At 36.2% G+C, this 15,941-nt stretch overlaps 5 protein-coding genes and 1 long non-coding RNA gene across 10 annotated transcripts; 3 read left to right on the top strand and 3 right to left on the bottom strand.

Moving 5' to 3' along the window:
• The first annotated feature begins 104 nt into the window (after positions 1-104).
• Positions 105-1,633, top strand: LOC107043227 (probable cardiolipin synthase (CMP-forming)). Its single transcript, XM_015264617.2, has 4 exons — positions 105-425; positions 505-841; positions 904-1,161; positions 1,297-1,633. Coding segments are annotated over exons 1-4 (867 nt in total). The 5' UTR covers positions 105-423; the 3' UTR covers positions 1,567-1,633.
• Positions 1,215-3,372, bottom strand: LOC107043226 (complex I intermediate-associated protein 30, mitochondrial). The gene is made up of 2 exons (XM_015264616.2): positions 2,690-3,372; positions 1,215-2,419 (listed from the first exon to the last, which is right to left on the bottom strand). The coding sequence occupies exons 1-2, from the start codon at positions 3,064-3,066 to the stop codon at positions 1,897-1,899; spliced, it is 900 nt and encodes a 299-aa protein (XP_015120102.1). The 5' UTR covers positions 3,067-3,372; the 3' UTR covers positions 1,215-1,896.
• On the top strand, positions 2,934-5,054 carry LOC107043225 (zinc finger protein ZPR1). The gene is made up of 4 exons (XM_015264615.2): positions 2,934-3,464; positions 3,533-3,785; positions 3,863-4,282; positions 4,397-5,054. Exons 1-4 carry the CDS (start codon positions 3,327-3,329, stop codon positions 4,930-4,932), a joined length of 1,347 nt encoding a protein of 448 aa, XP_015120101.1. The 5' UTR covers positions 2,934-3,326; the 3' UTR covers positions 4,933-5,054.
• A 49-nt stretch (positions 5,055-5,103) lies between these two features.
• On the bottom strand, positions 5,104-10,429 carry LOC107043229 (dynein light chain 1, axonemal). The gene is made up of 4 exons (XM_015264619.1): positions 10,417-10,429; positions 5,669-5,813; positions 5,204-5,593; positions 5,104-5,140 (listed from the first exon to the last, which is right to left on the bottom strand). Exons 1-4 carry the CDS (start codon positions 10,427-10,429, stop codon positions 5,128-5,130), a joined length of 561 nt encoding a protein of 186 aa, XP_015120105.1. The 3' UTR covers positions 5,104-5,127.
• Positions 6,161-7,013, bottom strand: LOC114841476. Its single transcript, XR_003783132.1, has 3 exons — positions 6,751-7,013; positions 6,480-6,614; positions 6,161-6,387 (listed from the first exon to the last, which is right to left on the bottom strand). It is a non-coding gene; the product is annotated as an uncharacterized LOC114841476 (long non-coding RNA).
• Positions 6,260-14,747, top strand: LOC107043222 (serine/threonine-protein phosphatase 2A 56 kDa regulatory subunit gamma isoform). 5 transcript variants are annotated; one of them, XM_015264609.2, is made up of 10 exons: positions 6,262-6,629; positions 7,110-7,238; positions 7,388-7,447; positions 10,371-10,545; positions 11,915-12,117; positions 12,218-12,612; positions 12,692-13,025; positions 13,111-13,329; positions 13,410-13,625; positions 13,785-14,747. In XM_015264609.2, exons 2-10 carry the CDS (start codon positions 7,236-7,238, stop codon positions 13,932-13,934), a joined length of 1,755 nt encoding a protein of 584 aa, XP_015120095.1. In that variant the 5' UTR covers positions 6,262-6,629; positions 7,110-7,235; the 3' UTR covers positions 13,935-14,747. The 5 variants fall into 5 exon arrangements, with proteins under 5 accessions (XP_015120099.1, XP_015120095.1, XP_015120093.1 ...); XM_015264613.2 differs by lacking the exon at positions 7,110-7,238 and having other exon boundaries at positions 6,260-6,629; positions 13,512-13,625; XM_015264607.2 differs by lacking the exon at positions 7,110-7,238.
• The last annotated feature ends 1,194 nt before the right edge of the window (positions 14,748-15,941 follow it).

Raw genomic sequence — 15,941 nt, 5'->3', positions numbered from 1 at the left:
TTTTTTTTTCAATACAAAGAGCAATTCTTTTCCTTTGTGATGAGCCTAAACTGAGCTCTATTGATACATTTGTTTCTGAGTTATGAATAATTTGAAAAAAGTCTAGTGTCCATTCGACCCTACCCTCCCTTACTCCAAATTTGTATATGCAGTAACTTGCGCGCCTATTATACCATCAACACCATCAATGAATTACTGCATCTTTCGATAGTAACCATGTGTTCAAATTAGCCGTTGTGGAATGAAAGAAAAACTAATGGCTTGGGGTTTTTGAAAATTATTTACAATTTTGAATAAAAACATTGTAAACCGCATGTACTGAGGATGTTTTCATACTTCTCGTTCAACCTAACCTCGATGAGAGCGTCGATTTCCGCTGTAAGATAGGCAAAAACAAGAGAAAAACACTCCGAAGCTGCAACAATGTGAATAATTTTCTTGTTCCATCTTCTTTGATGTTAAATTTTACAACTTGTTTTTTGTTTCTATTTCTTTAATTTCCAGGAACTTGGGCGCAACGAGATGTATGTTATTGTTTCAGTTGAAAACTACAAAATTGTTGATGAATAAAATAAATGTGGAGAAGCACTTGAAGCACCTAAGTAGTCGGCTTTACTGCAATGTGGATAAGAAAAACACGTCCTCATCAAGAAAGTCATTTGGAGGAGAGAAAACAAAGGGCCTGCGTGCCAAAATAATTCACGAATTTAGAGAGACAAAGCACAAAGTCGAGGAAATTATTGAGAGGGAAAATATATGGACTGTTCCTAACTTGCTCTGCATTGGCAGGATAGTATCGACGCCTTGTTTGAGTTACTTGATAGTTTCTCATGATTATCAGGTAATTATTTGTTCACACACGTTGAATTCTGAATATTAATAATGAATGGTTGAATTTGATAGGTAGCTCTGTGGCTTCTGGGATTCGCTGGGCTAACAGACTTCGTTGATGGCTGGATTGCAAGGACATGGACGTCTCAAGCGTCTAAATTAGGTAGTTTTTTGGATCCAATGGCTGACAAACTGCTCGTTGGCTCTTTATTTTTATCATTGGCATGGGTGGAACTCATCCCCATGCCTCTGATGGTGCTTGTACTCGTTAGGGATGTCGGTTTGATTGCTGCAGCATCCTACATTAGATATCGTTCCTTACCTGCGCCTGTGAGTATTCCAATTATTCGTGCTTCAAATTTTTAGGAATTATTCTAGTTCTCTTGTTGGAAACTCCATAATTTATTCTCATCACTGCTGTACAATATTCACAATATTATTACTACTATTTTAATTCTGCTACAGAAAACATTAACGAGGTATTTTGATCCGACGTATGCAACAGTTCAGCTAGCTCCCACATTGACTAGTAAATTAAATACAGCAGTTCAACTGTCATTAGTTGCCAGTACTCTTGCAGCTCCAGTTTTTCACTTCGTTGACCATCCACTCCTCCAGGGTCTCTGTTATCTAACAGCCATCACTACAGTGGCTGGTGGTATTAGTTATTTGATGTCGAAAAATACTTATAAATATCTTTCAAAGAAAAAACACTCGGAAAATCCACCATCGTGACGGTACATATGGATAAATTTTATTGTTGTTTACTTTTATGATGATTAAAATACTATAAAAATTTGAACAGTTGAATGAATTATTTGTATTTGCATGATCACAACAATGGCATGAAGGAAAATGTAATTGTGAAAGGGATGGAGAGAAATGAGAATTTGTTGAATGACATATATCTTGACGTTTGATGTTTGAAAGTCCCAAGTCAATGCTACTGAGCAATAAGTTACAGTAACTTTTTAATATTAAATTGAATGAACCTGCGAATATTTTAAAGTATTCAAACTAATTTGTTTATTTAACTGAACTATAAACATAACGATAAAGGGAACTTTAAATGTAATAGGGGTGCGGTGGTTTATACATTTCATAGGCAAATTGTTCATAATGCTTGGGGTCATTTTCAACTCCAATATAATCAATTTCGAGTTTGAAAGGTCCTGAAATGCCGGCAGCAGTAAAACTTATGGACATCACTTCCCAAAGTCGTAGAGGTAATTGGGAATCTTGAATTTTCCCTCTGTTTCCTAGGTAAAATTTGGAAAATGGTATTTTAACGTACTGCCAGTATGGCCCTCCTCTGGTATAGAGTGGAAAACTGTGAAGATCTGCCCACGTAACATCGAAGTCATTTTTTAAATGTAAATTAATCATGTATGAGTGTCCATCCCCGCGAACTCGCAATATCAGGTGAGTGTAACTGAACCACTGATATGGCTTTTCAATTTTGAAAGGACCGCGTTGTATGACCGATCTAAGGTTACAAAAACCAGCACGCTGCAGTTTACCATCTTGAGGGACACGTGTGTCTATTATTCCGGAGAATACTCCAGCTCCAGTTGGCGATAATGATACCCTAATGATGGAGAAATGAATATTTCATTTTTCATTGACAAATATAGGGGAGGTTGGGGTAAAACCGACACTTTTGACTTTTTTAAAATGTTAATGAGGGATTGAAATGTTGATAAAATTTAATAATTTTTTTTTCAATCCAAAGAACAATTCTTTCCCTTTGTGGCGAGCCTAACTGAGCTCAATTGATCAATTTGTTTCTGAGTTATGAATAATTTTTAAAAAGTCTACGTATTGTCATTTTTTGTTATTTATCTCGAGTTGAACTTACGTCGCTTTTGAATATCCATGATTGTAGTCACTGTCACATGTTACAACCCATTTATCTAGGATCTTTGGATCCCCATTGAATTTCCACTGAACATCCACTTCACCAGGAAATTTCACGATCGGTGGATCCAATTGGAGAGAATTCTTAATTTCTTCCTTCAACTTTCCACATTCCTCAATGAATTGGAAGTAACCTCTATATATTCTTTGAAAAGGATTCAACTTTTCCTCCTTATAATCTGATATATTTGGAAAGCCCGACTTTCTGTCCGGCTCATAAAAGACCGCTAGCTTTCTGGACGTGTGGACACGTCTCCAATTACTTTTGCACATGAATTTCGAAGTATTTACTAAGCGATTTGTCAACGGATTCATCATTGGATATTTTTTTTCATAGACTATATATGTCAGGTCCAGCTGTATATATATTTATCAGCTGCCATAAACACGCGTTTGCCTATCCTAACCTAGAATATATCTAATATAAAGCCTCTAACCTCTCATTTCAATCGCAACTGCAACGTTGAATTGTGTTAAAGACTGTGAATTCACTATAATTATAAAATTAACTTCAAATAATACTTTAGCATCTTTTTCGTACTTGATAATAACTAGAGGCAACTGGGATTACTCGAAGTATGTCGATATCACGAGTACAACAATCAGAAAATGCAGGCGGTGATGGTGAGCCCATATTCCAGGACCTGAAGGCACTGGACGAGGATCATCCTCCAGTTACGATTATAGAAAGTTTGTGCATGAATTGTGGGGAAAATGTAAGTCCACTATACTATTTATTACGAGCAATGATTAATCCTAATCTCGTTGGAAATTAATTTCAAAGGGCCTCACAAAATTACTCCTGACTAAAATTCCACATTACAAAGACATTATCTTGATGTCTTTTGAATGCGAAAATTGTGGATTTAAAAATAATGAAATTCAAAATGGAGGGAAAATAAATGAAAAAGGAATCAGAATCAAACTAGAAGTTGTCGATAAGAGAGATCTAAATCGACAAGTAGTGAAATCTGATTATACAAACGTCACAATACCTAAATTGAACTTTGAAATTCCATCGCAATCGCAGAAAGGAGGTAAAAATAATTAAATATACTCTTTTATTGCTCTTTTAACTGATTAGTGCATTGACATTGATGGGATTGTTATTCAGAAATAACGACACTCGAAGGAATAATCGATAGAAGTATAACGGGATTGGAGCAAGATCAACCGAGAAGAAAGGAAGAAAATCCTGAAACTGCAGCGGAGATTGAGCTATTTATTTCAAAATTACGTTCTTTGAAATCCGTTGATGAACCCTTCACTATTATTTTTGAAGACATAACGGGGGAAACGCACGTGGAAAATCCTAATGGATTACGAAAAGATCTTCAATGTTCGATAACTCACTTTGTAAGATCGGAGATGGAGAACAAAACGCTCGGAATTTTTGAAGAAAACAACGATGGGCTTTTGAAGCCTATTGAACCAGGAAGCTTTACGTTGGAAGAATTGGAGGGTGAAGTTTTAACTTTTGCCACCAATTGTCCCAAGTGCAATGCTCCATGCGCCACAAATATGAAAATGACGAGTATCCTTTTTAAATCATTAAAATTTCATTCGTTACAGTATTTCATTTTCATTTCTCGTAGGAAACCAGTGATTTTTATGGCAATCATAATTTTCCATTAACCCAATAATTCAGATATTCCACACTTCAAACAAGTGGTAATAATGGCAACAGTATGTGATCAGTGTGGTCACAAAACGAACGAAGTCAAAAGCGGTTGTGGAATCGAGCCCGAAGGAGTAAGAATGCAAGTTAAAGTGAATGGAAGGGAGGACTTCAGCAGAGATGTCTTGAAATCAGAAACATGCGCCATGGAGATTCCAGAATTAGAGTTGGAAGTGGGGCCAGATGCTCTCGGAGGCCGCTTCACAACTGTAGAGGGCATTATCACAGCAACGAGAGAGCAATTATTGTCCAATACTTCGTTTTGCGGAGACAGCGCTGATGAAACTGTTAAAAAACGAATGGATGAATTCATTTCAAAACTGGATCAAGTTCTGAATGGCGTACGCCCATTAACAATTATTCTTGATGATCCAGCTGGTAACAGCTACATTCAAAGTCTCTCGGACAGCGGTTGTGATGAGAGATTAAATATCACCAAGTATGAGAGAAATTTTCAACAGAATGAAGAGTTGGGGATTAACGATATGAAAGTGGAAAATTATTAAGCAGATTGAATGAAGCTACATTACATTCATAATTTCCAGAATCTGTGAATATTATTTTATCTTTTTTCAATATTCCCACGAGAGTTGGAACTGTATAATAAAATGAACAATTTTATCATGTATTTTTATTTTTATTCTTTGTTTACTCTTCCTTATTACAATCAATTGATTCTGAATTCTGTTGGTTATTGTCAATTATTCGAGACGGCTGGAAGAAAAATAATGTAATAACAAGCTGTTATTGACCATAGATTTGTTTTTCATCACTTACACAATGGGAACACCATCCAATTTTTTTAATTTTGGAAGGCGTCTAGTGACTTGAGCCCTCCAGGACTCCGCGTCCAAATTTTCACAAATGGGATTATTTATTAAAATGAGTTCTTCTAATTTTGGTATATCTTGGAGCCGATTGAATTCAGCCCAGTCTTTTACGAGATTATTCCCCATGTAGAGGACTTTCAGAGCTTTAAATACATTGACACCTTTGATTTTCTCAATGAGATTGTAAGAAATCCATAATTGTTCCAAATGTCCCCCAACAGGTTCCAGTCCTGCAAAAGTCTTTATATAATTCCTTCCCAAGGACAGAATTTTCAAATTCCGGAGGGCCTCAAGACCAGCTATTTTCTCAATCATATTAGTTGACAGGGACAATTTCCTATGAGCAATAATAATGAGAGACAGAAGTACAGGAAGTTGAATGAAAAAATTGAAACTTGAGTGATCAACCAACTCGACGTTAATTAGGATTGACAAACTATTGTCCATCCTTTCGATTGGAGGCCATTGAAATGATAGAGTGACTTCTTTTGCTTCGCCACAAGATTTCCCCGTCTGTTCTTCCCATTTTTTGATAGCTTCTTTACAAGTAGTGGGAGCTGTCTATTGAATTTCCTTATTTCAGTATTTCAAGTGAAAAAATTACACAATGAATAAAAATAAATAGGAAATAGTTACCATCGTGTATTTCCAAGGAGAACTAAACGATTGACTTGCCTTGGAAACCGAAATAAAAGAATGCCGATGACAAACGAAAATTGCAAGTGGATACTTTTTTAAAAATTTTATTCCTGCATTCAATTAAAATGATGGTTTAAAAATATTTTTTATTCAATTTTTACTCGTCTTATTGTCATTTTGAAAATTTACCTACAAAATGCTGTCAAATTATTGAAACATAGAATGGCAAAAAATAAAAAAAATTGGATAATGGTGAGGAATGAATTTTGAAATTTCAGACTGGTTTCGAGAATAAACGAGAGTGTCTCTCCAGTCGTATTTTCGTACACACACCCGATTATGCCCAGTGACCAATGGCCGCCTTCGGTATTATGATGTCGGCCTCCCAGTTCAATACATACATACGATCTCGATAACGTACGTCGCCGACTTGCCGTGGTGTCGGCTGACTGGCCACCGACTTTGATGTTTAGAAAGTTATTTTTCTTTGGTCTACATAAAACAAAGATTAAATTATAATTACACCCAATTAATCTAATTAAATCATCTAAAACAGATAGAGTTATTCTAAAATCGCAACATACCACAGCCGTGTTTAGTCCGTCCGTTAGAATAGTGAAAAACTGTGTGTGATTCAAAACAGGCTCCGTAAAACCGGTAATGCCATCTCTAAATTAAAGCTTTGTGTTGAGAAAATTAGAAAAAATATGCCAAATATACTGAAAAAAGACAAGGTGCGTTCATCACGTTAATTGTAATTTCGGAAAAGAGGTGATGGAAAAATGTGATTTTTCTCTCACTTCTCTCTCTCTCTCTCTCTCTCTCTCTCTCTCTCTCTCTCTCTTTTTTTTATACCTTCCATTGGTGACTCTTTGATATCTATGTGCCGTTAGTTTGAATTTAGAAAAAATATTCAACTGTTATTAACAAATGTTTGCTATCCCTGTATTGCTTTGTCTTTAACTGCATACCGAATCAATAGATAATTCAAACACTAAAAGTAATTTAAGAAAAAAGTCGGTCCGGGAGAGGGTACAAAGGGCGGAGGGGGAATGAAAAGGAACACAACCTCGGTAGCCCAAGTATACGTACTATATCTACCTACCCTCTAATACCACACACATACACACACACGCAACACATACACATATGTAAATCTCGATCAACATCCAGCCGCTCTATCAAAAAGAGAAAATAAATTCAATTGATTCCAGAATTAATCAACAGTTGGAGTAAATTGACCACTTCAAATATCGGAATCTTCGGAATATTGAAAAATTATCATCAACTCCAACTAAAGTTATAGTAACAATTCGTGTATTATCGTCCGAATAAATACAATGGTATTGTTGAATTCTTCATTCACATAATTCACATTTGATTGAAGATTTTTTTTCATTAGTCACCTGCTTTGTGTCATTCTTTTACATTCTGTTCATTTTTTCCCCTTCGGCCCTTTGTCAACTTATTTCAGCTTCATTTTACGTTTCAGGAGTCAGGAAAGAACAAGGAGAAGGGAAAAAATGGGAAGGATCCAGAGCATGGAGATGAGGTGAGGTTATGGAACTTGCATGAATTTAACATATATTGTAAAAGTTATTTAAATGTAGTCGAAAAGTTGTACTCTCTCATACCGTTATTTTGTCACTACCGTAATGACAGTCTTTTTTCGTGTTTTACTATTATTGTATTTATGAATTGAGAGCCATTCTATGAATGACTGAGCTACGCGAGAGGCTTGGATTTTTTACTCGTCTTGATTCAGCAATGTATTGTTGTACCCAACAATGTTATTAAGGCTTATTAAATAATGCATGTTTAGTATTTGGCATTCGTCTATTATTGATTTAAAATAAATATATCGGAGCACATTTTGAGGTTATACCGATCTCGTTCTGATAGAGCACTAGCTGGGAGACTCATTTAATATTTGACTAACGGGATTTTGAAAATTTTCAATTTAATGTGGAATTCCATCGAGATACTGTAATTTACAAATTTCAATACTTTAGCGCTGCAATTCTTAAGTAATTGAGTATTCATATAAATCAGGATATGGGCCTGTTGGTTTTCCATAAGTTGAAATAATCATACAGTTATGAATCTCGGAATGGAATACATCTAGCTACACGGAATGCAATGCTTAACGGTGGCCTCTCCAGTTTACACAATAACTATGAAAGGGTGAAAGAGGTTTCAGTCGTTATTTTATGGTCCTTTTTAATTAGTCATCCGAGGCTTGTTGCATAACATCTGTAATTACGTATATTGGAGGTGCATTGTTTGATTTTGTTGCAATTAAGACTGTTTTATCTGTGGAGGTGAACTGTTGGCTCGATTCAGAGAAATACAGCTAGAGATCTCTGTCAGGCTGATGCATTAATCACATCTTTTAATGCCTTTAATTCATTAAAAAGCATCTTTTAATTAAATGCACGCTTTTTTTATTAAACGAGTAACAATTTGGTTCATTCTTACAAGTGACTACTTCCTCTCCTTTGCTCTGAAAAACAATATCAGATCCGTTTAAGAGATGAGGAATTTAATCTACTTTTTTTTCTTTTCTTATTGTTGCTTCGTCTTACCCACTGCATCTTCTTGAAAGTAATTGATAGTATTGCTTATGGAATTTGGTAGTGATTTTTTCGTGAACAATTCCATCCAAAAGTCAATGTTTGAATGTCGACGGGACTCGGGGTTGAGGGTAGGGAGAGAAGAATGAACCATTCCTGAGGCATCTGTCGTTTAATAACCCATCAGTTTGATTCAGACAAAAGTTAAAAACAAGGAACCGTATCCCCACCATTTACAAGCTGCTGAAAAAGTCGGGGTATCTATTTTGAGGATTGTGTAAATAGAAAGCATGCCAATAATATATGCCAGTGCATTCCGAGCGGCCCACGCGCATACATTTTCCTTTCCATTTATTTACTTTTTTCTCCCGAATCACTCCAATTTCATCCAAAAAATATGCCGGAAATCTAGCGATTGTAGTGCAAGTTACTGTTATACAACGAGACGATGTCAAATAGCATGTGTTTATGCTCGTGGATCATGTCATTGACGTGAGAAAATTTTGTCTTGTAAAATCGAGTGATTCTCTAGCACTTATCCGTGTATCATTTTGACGTAACTACGCAATACATATCTCAGGGACGCTGAGTGATCAAGTGAATGCCACAGAGTGAGAGAGAGAAAGAGAGAACATATTCAACTTGAGTGCCGCGGCAAGTGCAGTTATACTCGATGCCCACTGAGTCTCGTGTTCGTGGTAACAAGTGGAATGGATCGGCGATCAATTTATTATCAGGGAGGACTTGTAGTAGTTTAATCTCCTTTACACCGCTAACGAGCGATTGGAGTTACAAAAAACGCAAAACATTTGACATGTCTGTCTGATAATAATTTCATTTCGCTTCAACGGACTCTCGTAACCGACTCATCTGCATTATTTTCTATTAATATTTTCTCTGCTGTCATGTTGAGAAGGCTGCGAGAAAGGAAAAAAACATGACTAAATAGAATAGAGTTTTATTACGACAACCCAACATATGCAATGACAGTCATTTCGACTCCGTGCCACCGGCAGATCTCTCGCCAAAACGTGTCGCAAGTAATTCGATTCTCGATCATGAGCGTGATTGTCAGTTTTATTATCATCATCAGTGCCAGCCAACGGCCTTGGTGTGATACTGTAGTAAGAAAAGGAGTAAGGATCCATCAGCTTTCGTCGTTTGAATAAAAAAAACTGAGTGAATTTGTGGTGAAAGGAAGTGAAGCACTGGTGTCAAATAACGCTCGATTATGGATAGTTTGATGAAAGATTTTGTGATAAAAATTTGTGTATGTGATGTTATATGATCGTTGAGTGACACACTGGGAGGAATAACAAAATGCAGACATTTAGTAACCTTGCATTTGGAAATGTCTTCAAGAAAAAGGCAGGAACTCATCATTATTATCAACGACTCGTGCTTGTTTCAAAATTAATTACATTTTTTTTGTCGATAACCGAGAATATCTATTTTGAATTAGAGAGCTGACTAACAAGTAATGCAGTTAACTTCAACTTGATTTAGTATGAAGATAATAATTTATTCTCTTCAGAGAGAAGAACAGAATTGTGTTATTTTTCGTTCTTGCCTGAAAAAGACTCATCATCGATGATATTACCGAAACTACAGAACAGATAAGATAAATCCAAATGTGTAATTGCTCGTAACTTTGAAATAATGATATCGGAACAATAAAACCCTTATAGTTCTGTTGATCTGATTGGATCAATTTTTCATCAATTCTCAGTTGTATTTCATTTGCAGGATAACTCGCAGTATTTCACGCACGGTTCAGTTGATCCCCTGCAAATCGTCCCTTCTCTCAATTCACATCGAAGAATATTATTCTCCAAGACTGAAGATATCGAAAAAACTTTACGCAAAATTCTTATTTTTCATAATTATGTACTTTTATTATAGAATAACAAAGCCGCAGGCGGTTTACCGGGTGGCAGTACACCCCCACCTCCAACACTCATCAACAAGATCAAATATCAACCTGGTGGGCCTGTCATTAAAAAGGACAAGCGACAAAGCAGTTCAAGGTTCAATATATCGAAGAATCGTGAATTACAAAAATTGGCTCCTTTAGCTGGTGGGTGTTTACATGTGCTTCTATTTTTTCTTCATCTCAATTATATTAGATGCATCTTATTGACAACTCAATATCTGAGTAATTATGATTTTTCATTCGCTTCTCTTAACCAATCAACACTAATAAATTAATGCTTTATGCATTTCATTGGACGTGCCCTTTTCCAATAGTTCAATTTTGTGACTGTTGAAATTCTTATGCTTGAATAACTTCATTCTGCACATACACATTCGCACACACACACATCTCCTAAGAATATTATCATCACAACACCTACGTCAGTGTCTATCGATTATTTCACCGGCTTGCGCAGACGCATTTGGGTTCATATTTTACAAGCAGTTCGGTTTCTCTGGATGTTCCCTGGTATTTCTTGTCATCCGACGTAAACAGTTTCCCCTAAAACGCGCTAATATTTCTCATAAAACACACTACGCTCATCCAACGTATATATTTAAATTTAGAGGAAGACTCTCATTCCCATTTCACCCTAAGATTATTGGACCCCAGTGAATCGAATCTTCATCTTGGATCATTTATCAAATCTGGAATTGGTGACAATTGCATAAAACTGAATGGAAAGGAAAGAGAATTAGGAGCTGGGGATTATTAACATTGATTTCTACAAATCATTTGATATTTGAGTTGTCGAGTGACAATTGACAAACAGACTGATGGTTGACGAACGTCTTCGAGTGAATACAAAATTAGTTTTTGGTTCTGTAGAATAACTTGTGAGCTTCATTAGTTGAATCATTGGGTTCACACGCCCATAGATATTAAAAGTCTATTTTTATTCTTAAAACGCAGATGCAACAGTCTGTGCATTCAAATCGACAGATTAATAATGTTTAAATTAATTTACCGAATATTTAAATGTCCCTGTGACCGAATTTGGGGCATTGGCCCATTCTGACTCATACAATAATCACTTGATTTTGTATTTATCAATTGACCTATCGTTATGGTTCACGTTGGTGGTATGAGTCCCTCGTTGGGAAGTGGTCTTCCAAAAAGCCCAAGTTTTCACCAGGGATTAGCATTCGCTGCTGTTCTCACTCAAGATAATGACAAACAGTGTCAGCTGTTATCCGCTCTTCACTATCAGCCACTGCAACCCTTACTCATTGGTAAATGACCTGTAATTACCAAAGATGTGGCTTTATCTTCCACTTGATGTTTTAAAATCTTTTTCTCTTTGCTTTTTATCATTGAAATACGTATTTCGGTGTTTTTTTTTTTAATTTAACGTTGAATATCTTTCCATTACTTCAAAATGAATAGCACTAGATGAGTTGTCATTCTATTTTCATTTATGTAATGATGTTAATCATCTGAAGAGATTGCATTGGGAATTGATGATTCACAGAGGCTCAACAACCCAACGAAAGGGAAGAGCTCTTCATACAAAAGCTCCGTCAGTGCTGTGTACTGTTTGACTTTGAGTCTGATCCACTGTCCGATTTAAAATGGAAGGAAGTCAAGCGTGGTGCTTTGTTGGAGATGGTAGAGTACGTTACAAAGAACAAGGGTGTTATCACCGAATCTATTTATCCCGAAGCAGTAAATATGGTCAGTCAATGGGTTTTTCATCACTGCATTTTATTACTAGCTGCCTCAAGTATAATTATTGATAGTTGTCACTGCAACATTGATTTCCACTGTATTCCAGTTTGCTGTAAATCTATTTCGAACTCTACCACCGTCTTCAAATCCAAATGGTGCGGAATTCGATCCCGAGGAGGATGAGCCTACTTTGGAGGCAGCATGGCCGCACCTACAACTCGTTTACGAGTTCTTTCTGCGTTTACTGGAGTCTCAAGACTTTCAACCATCTATTGCCAAACGTTATATCGATCACAAATTTGTTTTGCAATTGTTAGAGCTGTTTGATTCTGAAGATCCACGAGAGAGAGATTTTTTAAAGACAACTTTACACAGAATTTATGGAAAATTTTTGGGTCTCAGGGCGTACATTAGAAAACAAATAAATAATGTGTTTTATCGATTTATTTATGAAACTGAGCATCATAATGGAATTGCTGAGCTCTTGGAGATTCTCGGAAGGTGACCATATGGAAATAAGAGTGAGGAAAATGAAAAATAATATTCTATATATTTCGTTTTTTTTCCCTTATTTTTACAGTATTATCAATGGATTTGCTCTGCCTCTCAAGGAGGAGCATAAAATATTTTTACTGAAAGTGCTATTACCGCTTCACAAAGCCAAGTCGCTATCTGTATATCATCCTCAACTTGCATACTGCGTTGTTCAGTTTCTCGAAAAGGATCCAAATCTAACTGAACAAGTCATTAAGAATCTATTGAAATATTGGCCGAAAACACATTCACCAAAGGAGGTAATGTTCCTTAACGAACTGGAAGAGATACTTGATGTTATTGAACCAGCAGAGTTTCAAAAAGTAATGGATCCACTCTTCAGGCAATTGGCTAAATGTGTTTCGTCGCCTCATTTTCAGGTTTGTACAGCGTTTCCTCAATGTTTATAATTAAATTAAGTCTGCATTAAAATGACAAATTTCTATTATTTACCTTGTTTTTTAGGTCGCCGAGAGAGCACTGTATTACTGGAACAATGAATACATAATGTCCCTAATATCCGACAATTATTCCTTCATCCTCCCAATAATGTATCCTGCATTATACAAAAATTCACGCGATCATTGGAACAAAACGATCCATGGATTAATATATAATGCATTGAAACGTCTCATGGAGATGAATCAAAAGGTATTCGACGAGTGCACGCAACAGTACACTCAGGTAAATCATTTTAATTGTTTCTTCACTTATTTATCGATTATTATTGCTTCCATTGTTGATGGGTGGATTATTTATTCAAGGATCAACAGAAAGAGAAGCGTATGATGAAAAATCGTGATGATGCATGGAGCAGAGTTGAATTACTCGCAATGAGACATCCCAATTATAATGCACTGTTCCAGGGTGCGCGGTACACTAATCCTAATCATCAATTGGATAGTCCACCATTGGATGACGATGCTGATAATGATGCCATTCCACTGACGCTGGAAAAAATTGAAGCAAAAGCCAATGAGGTATTTCATTCGTGTTTTTCTACTTTTTTTTCTTTTTCGATTCGAGAAGCAATTGATTTGCTATTGATGTTATTCCTTGATTTTCTCACTAAAAATCGTATTTTATCAAACTACTATCATTCTTATTATTATTATTATTATTATTATTTGTCGTTTCAGGCCAAGAAGATGACAAATACGAACAAAGTAAAACCTCTGTTACGAAGAAAGAGCGAATTACCACAAGATTCTTACACGATGCGTGCATTATCAGATCACAAGCGTGCAGATGAATTTCTCGTAACACCACCAGATCCGAACAACTGCTAGTCCCTGCCAAATTCACATTTGATCAATCCCCTCTTTTGTAACAAAAATCCCAGGTCTAATTATTGTATTGATTTCTTATCGCAGACACAATTGTTGACACAATCACCGTAAAAAATGTGAAAGAAAAAAAAAATATCGTTGGTAGAGATACATTAATACAACGTTTAAGTAAACGTGCCCAATTCCTCGAGTCTAATGACAAGGCTGAGGCACTCCAAGTGGTTATGGATTTCTTCTCTTTTTCGGAGATGAAAATTATGAAAATTTAACACCTGCTGTCTTCGATATATTCTTTCTATTTTTAAGAAAATGTACAACAATTATTGTGGAGAGTTTCAGTTTTCCTCCTCCATAATTGTAGGGGCGGGGGGAGGGGGGTAGAGGGAGGAGGTAAGGTGTGGTTTAGTGAAAATTTCTGGGATATCACGAAAGCTGAAGACGAAAAAAAAAACAAATTGCCAATCACGTGTGAGCTTTGAATGTCAACTCTGAATAATCTTCATTACATCATTGCCCCGACTTACGCTCCATTGATGCATTCTCATGAGTCGTTGACATAGAATTATCATAATAACAAATACAACTAATACATGAAAGTTGTAAATAATCAAGGTGACTTGCTTAAAAATTAAATGTCATTTGGTCACTAGATTTTGTTTCATTTGGACTTATCACGTCATCTTCATGGGACAAACATTACGGAGTGGAAAAAATATATATATATATTGGCAACAATGCTTTATAATGTAGAAAGAGTTGAAGAGAGCATACCCATTATTTCACAAATATAAAAATACGAAAATGAATTTGGAATGATTTTTTTTCTTTCTTTGTAAATGGCTTAATTCGGAAATCAATTGGAACTAATATGATTGAGATGGAAGAAATAACCACAGCCTGTAATTATTGGTTTTCCATCGTAGATGCAATTGTTGACACAGTGGCGGTAAACGTAAAATGTAGAAAAAAATATCGTTGGTGGAGAGACGTCAATATAACTTTGAAGTAAACGTGCCTGATTCCTCAAGACTCACGGCTATTCTGTGGTTACTCATGTGGAACACTTTTACAACCTGTCAACAATTTGACGTATAAACTGTGTTTGGACCTTTAGATTCTATTCTCCGTCAGCACATTCACCGTATCTGCGACACGCTGGGCATTTGCTTCTTTTGTTTGAACTTTATGATCGTTGGACCCTTGCGATTGTGTCGCCTGCCTACTGGGATTGACCCCTTTGGGAATTTCACCTTGCAGATTGAGGGATTGCCTCCGTTGTTCGATTCATGCGACGTTTGATCCTCGCGAGGATAATCCTCGTGATCGTTTGATTCTTATAATTGTCCGCCAGGAATGCCTTTCATTCTCGACCCTTGTGACTTTTCAACCCGATTCCCCTGCAGCGATCAGCATCAATAATTAGATTATTAATATGGTTTAATACAGGCCATTTTGGGGCGAAATAAATAATAAAAAGAAATATAACAAGGATTGACACATCCGCGGACTAGGAACGAAGATAAAAGAATAACGAATAGAAAGAGACGATACATGAAGGTGGTTCAGAAGGAGGAAAAGAAAAAATACGCAACAATATTAAGAGAATTTGCACCTTGAAATAATTAAGATTTGCTTATCTTCGCTAAACTTTGAAAAACAATAAAATAATCGATAACATGGAATTGTCAATTGACTATTGAGTAAATTATTCAGAATTTGAATATTTATCTGTTGATTAATTTAATAAGTTGAAACTTGTTGAGAAATATTAGCCAATTAACTCATTGAAAATTTACTTTTCGACGTTCCGGCGGTAAATTATCGGTATTTAATCGTGTCACATCGATAACTCTCATCCACGAGACATCCTAATCCTGCCGAGAGTGCCAGGTATAGGATGTTTCGGTGTGAAAAAAAGGGAGATGAAGGGGGCAGAGCGAGTTGTAGTGTCCCGGACGGGGATTTTGTCCGGACAATACGACAAAAAGCTAGGAATCCGTGGATCGT

Source organism: Diachasma alloeum, unplaced genomic scaffold, assembly GCF_001412515.2.
Source record: "Diachasma alloeum isolate Michigan unplaced genomic scaffold, Dall2.0 Dall_scaffold_00557, whole genome shotgun sequence".
Taxonomy (NCBI): domain Eukaryota; kingdom Metazoa; phylum Arthropoda; class Insecta; order Hymenoptera; family Braconidae; genus Diachasma; species Diachasma alloeum.
The sequence above is the reverse complement of the archived record's forward strand: the minus strand, read 5'-3'. Positions and strand labels throughout refer to the sequence as shown.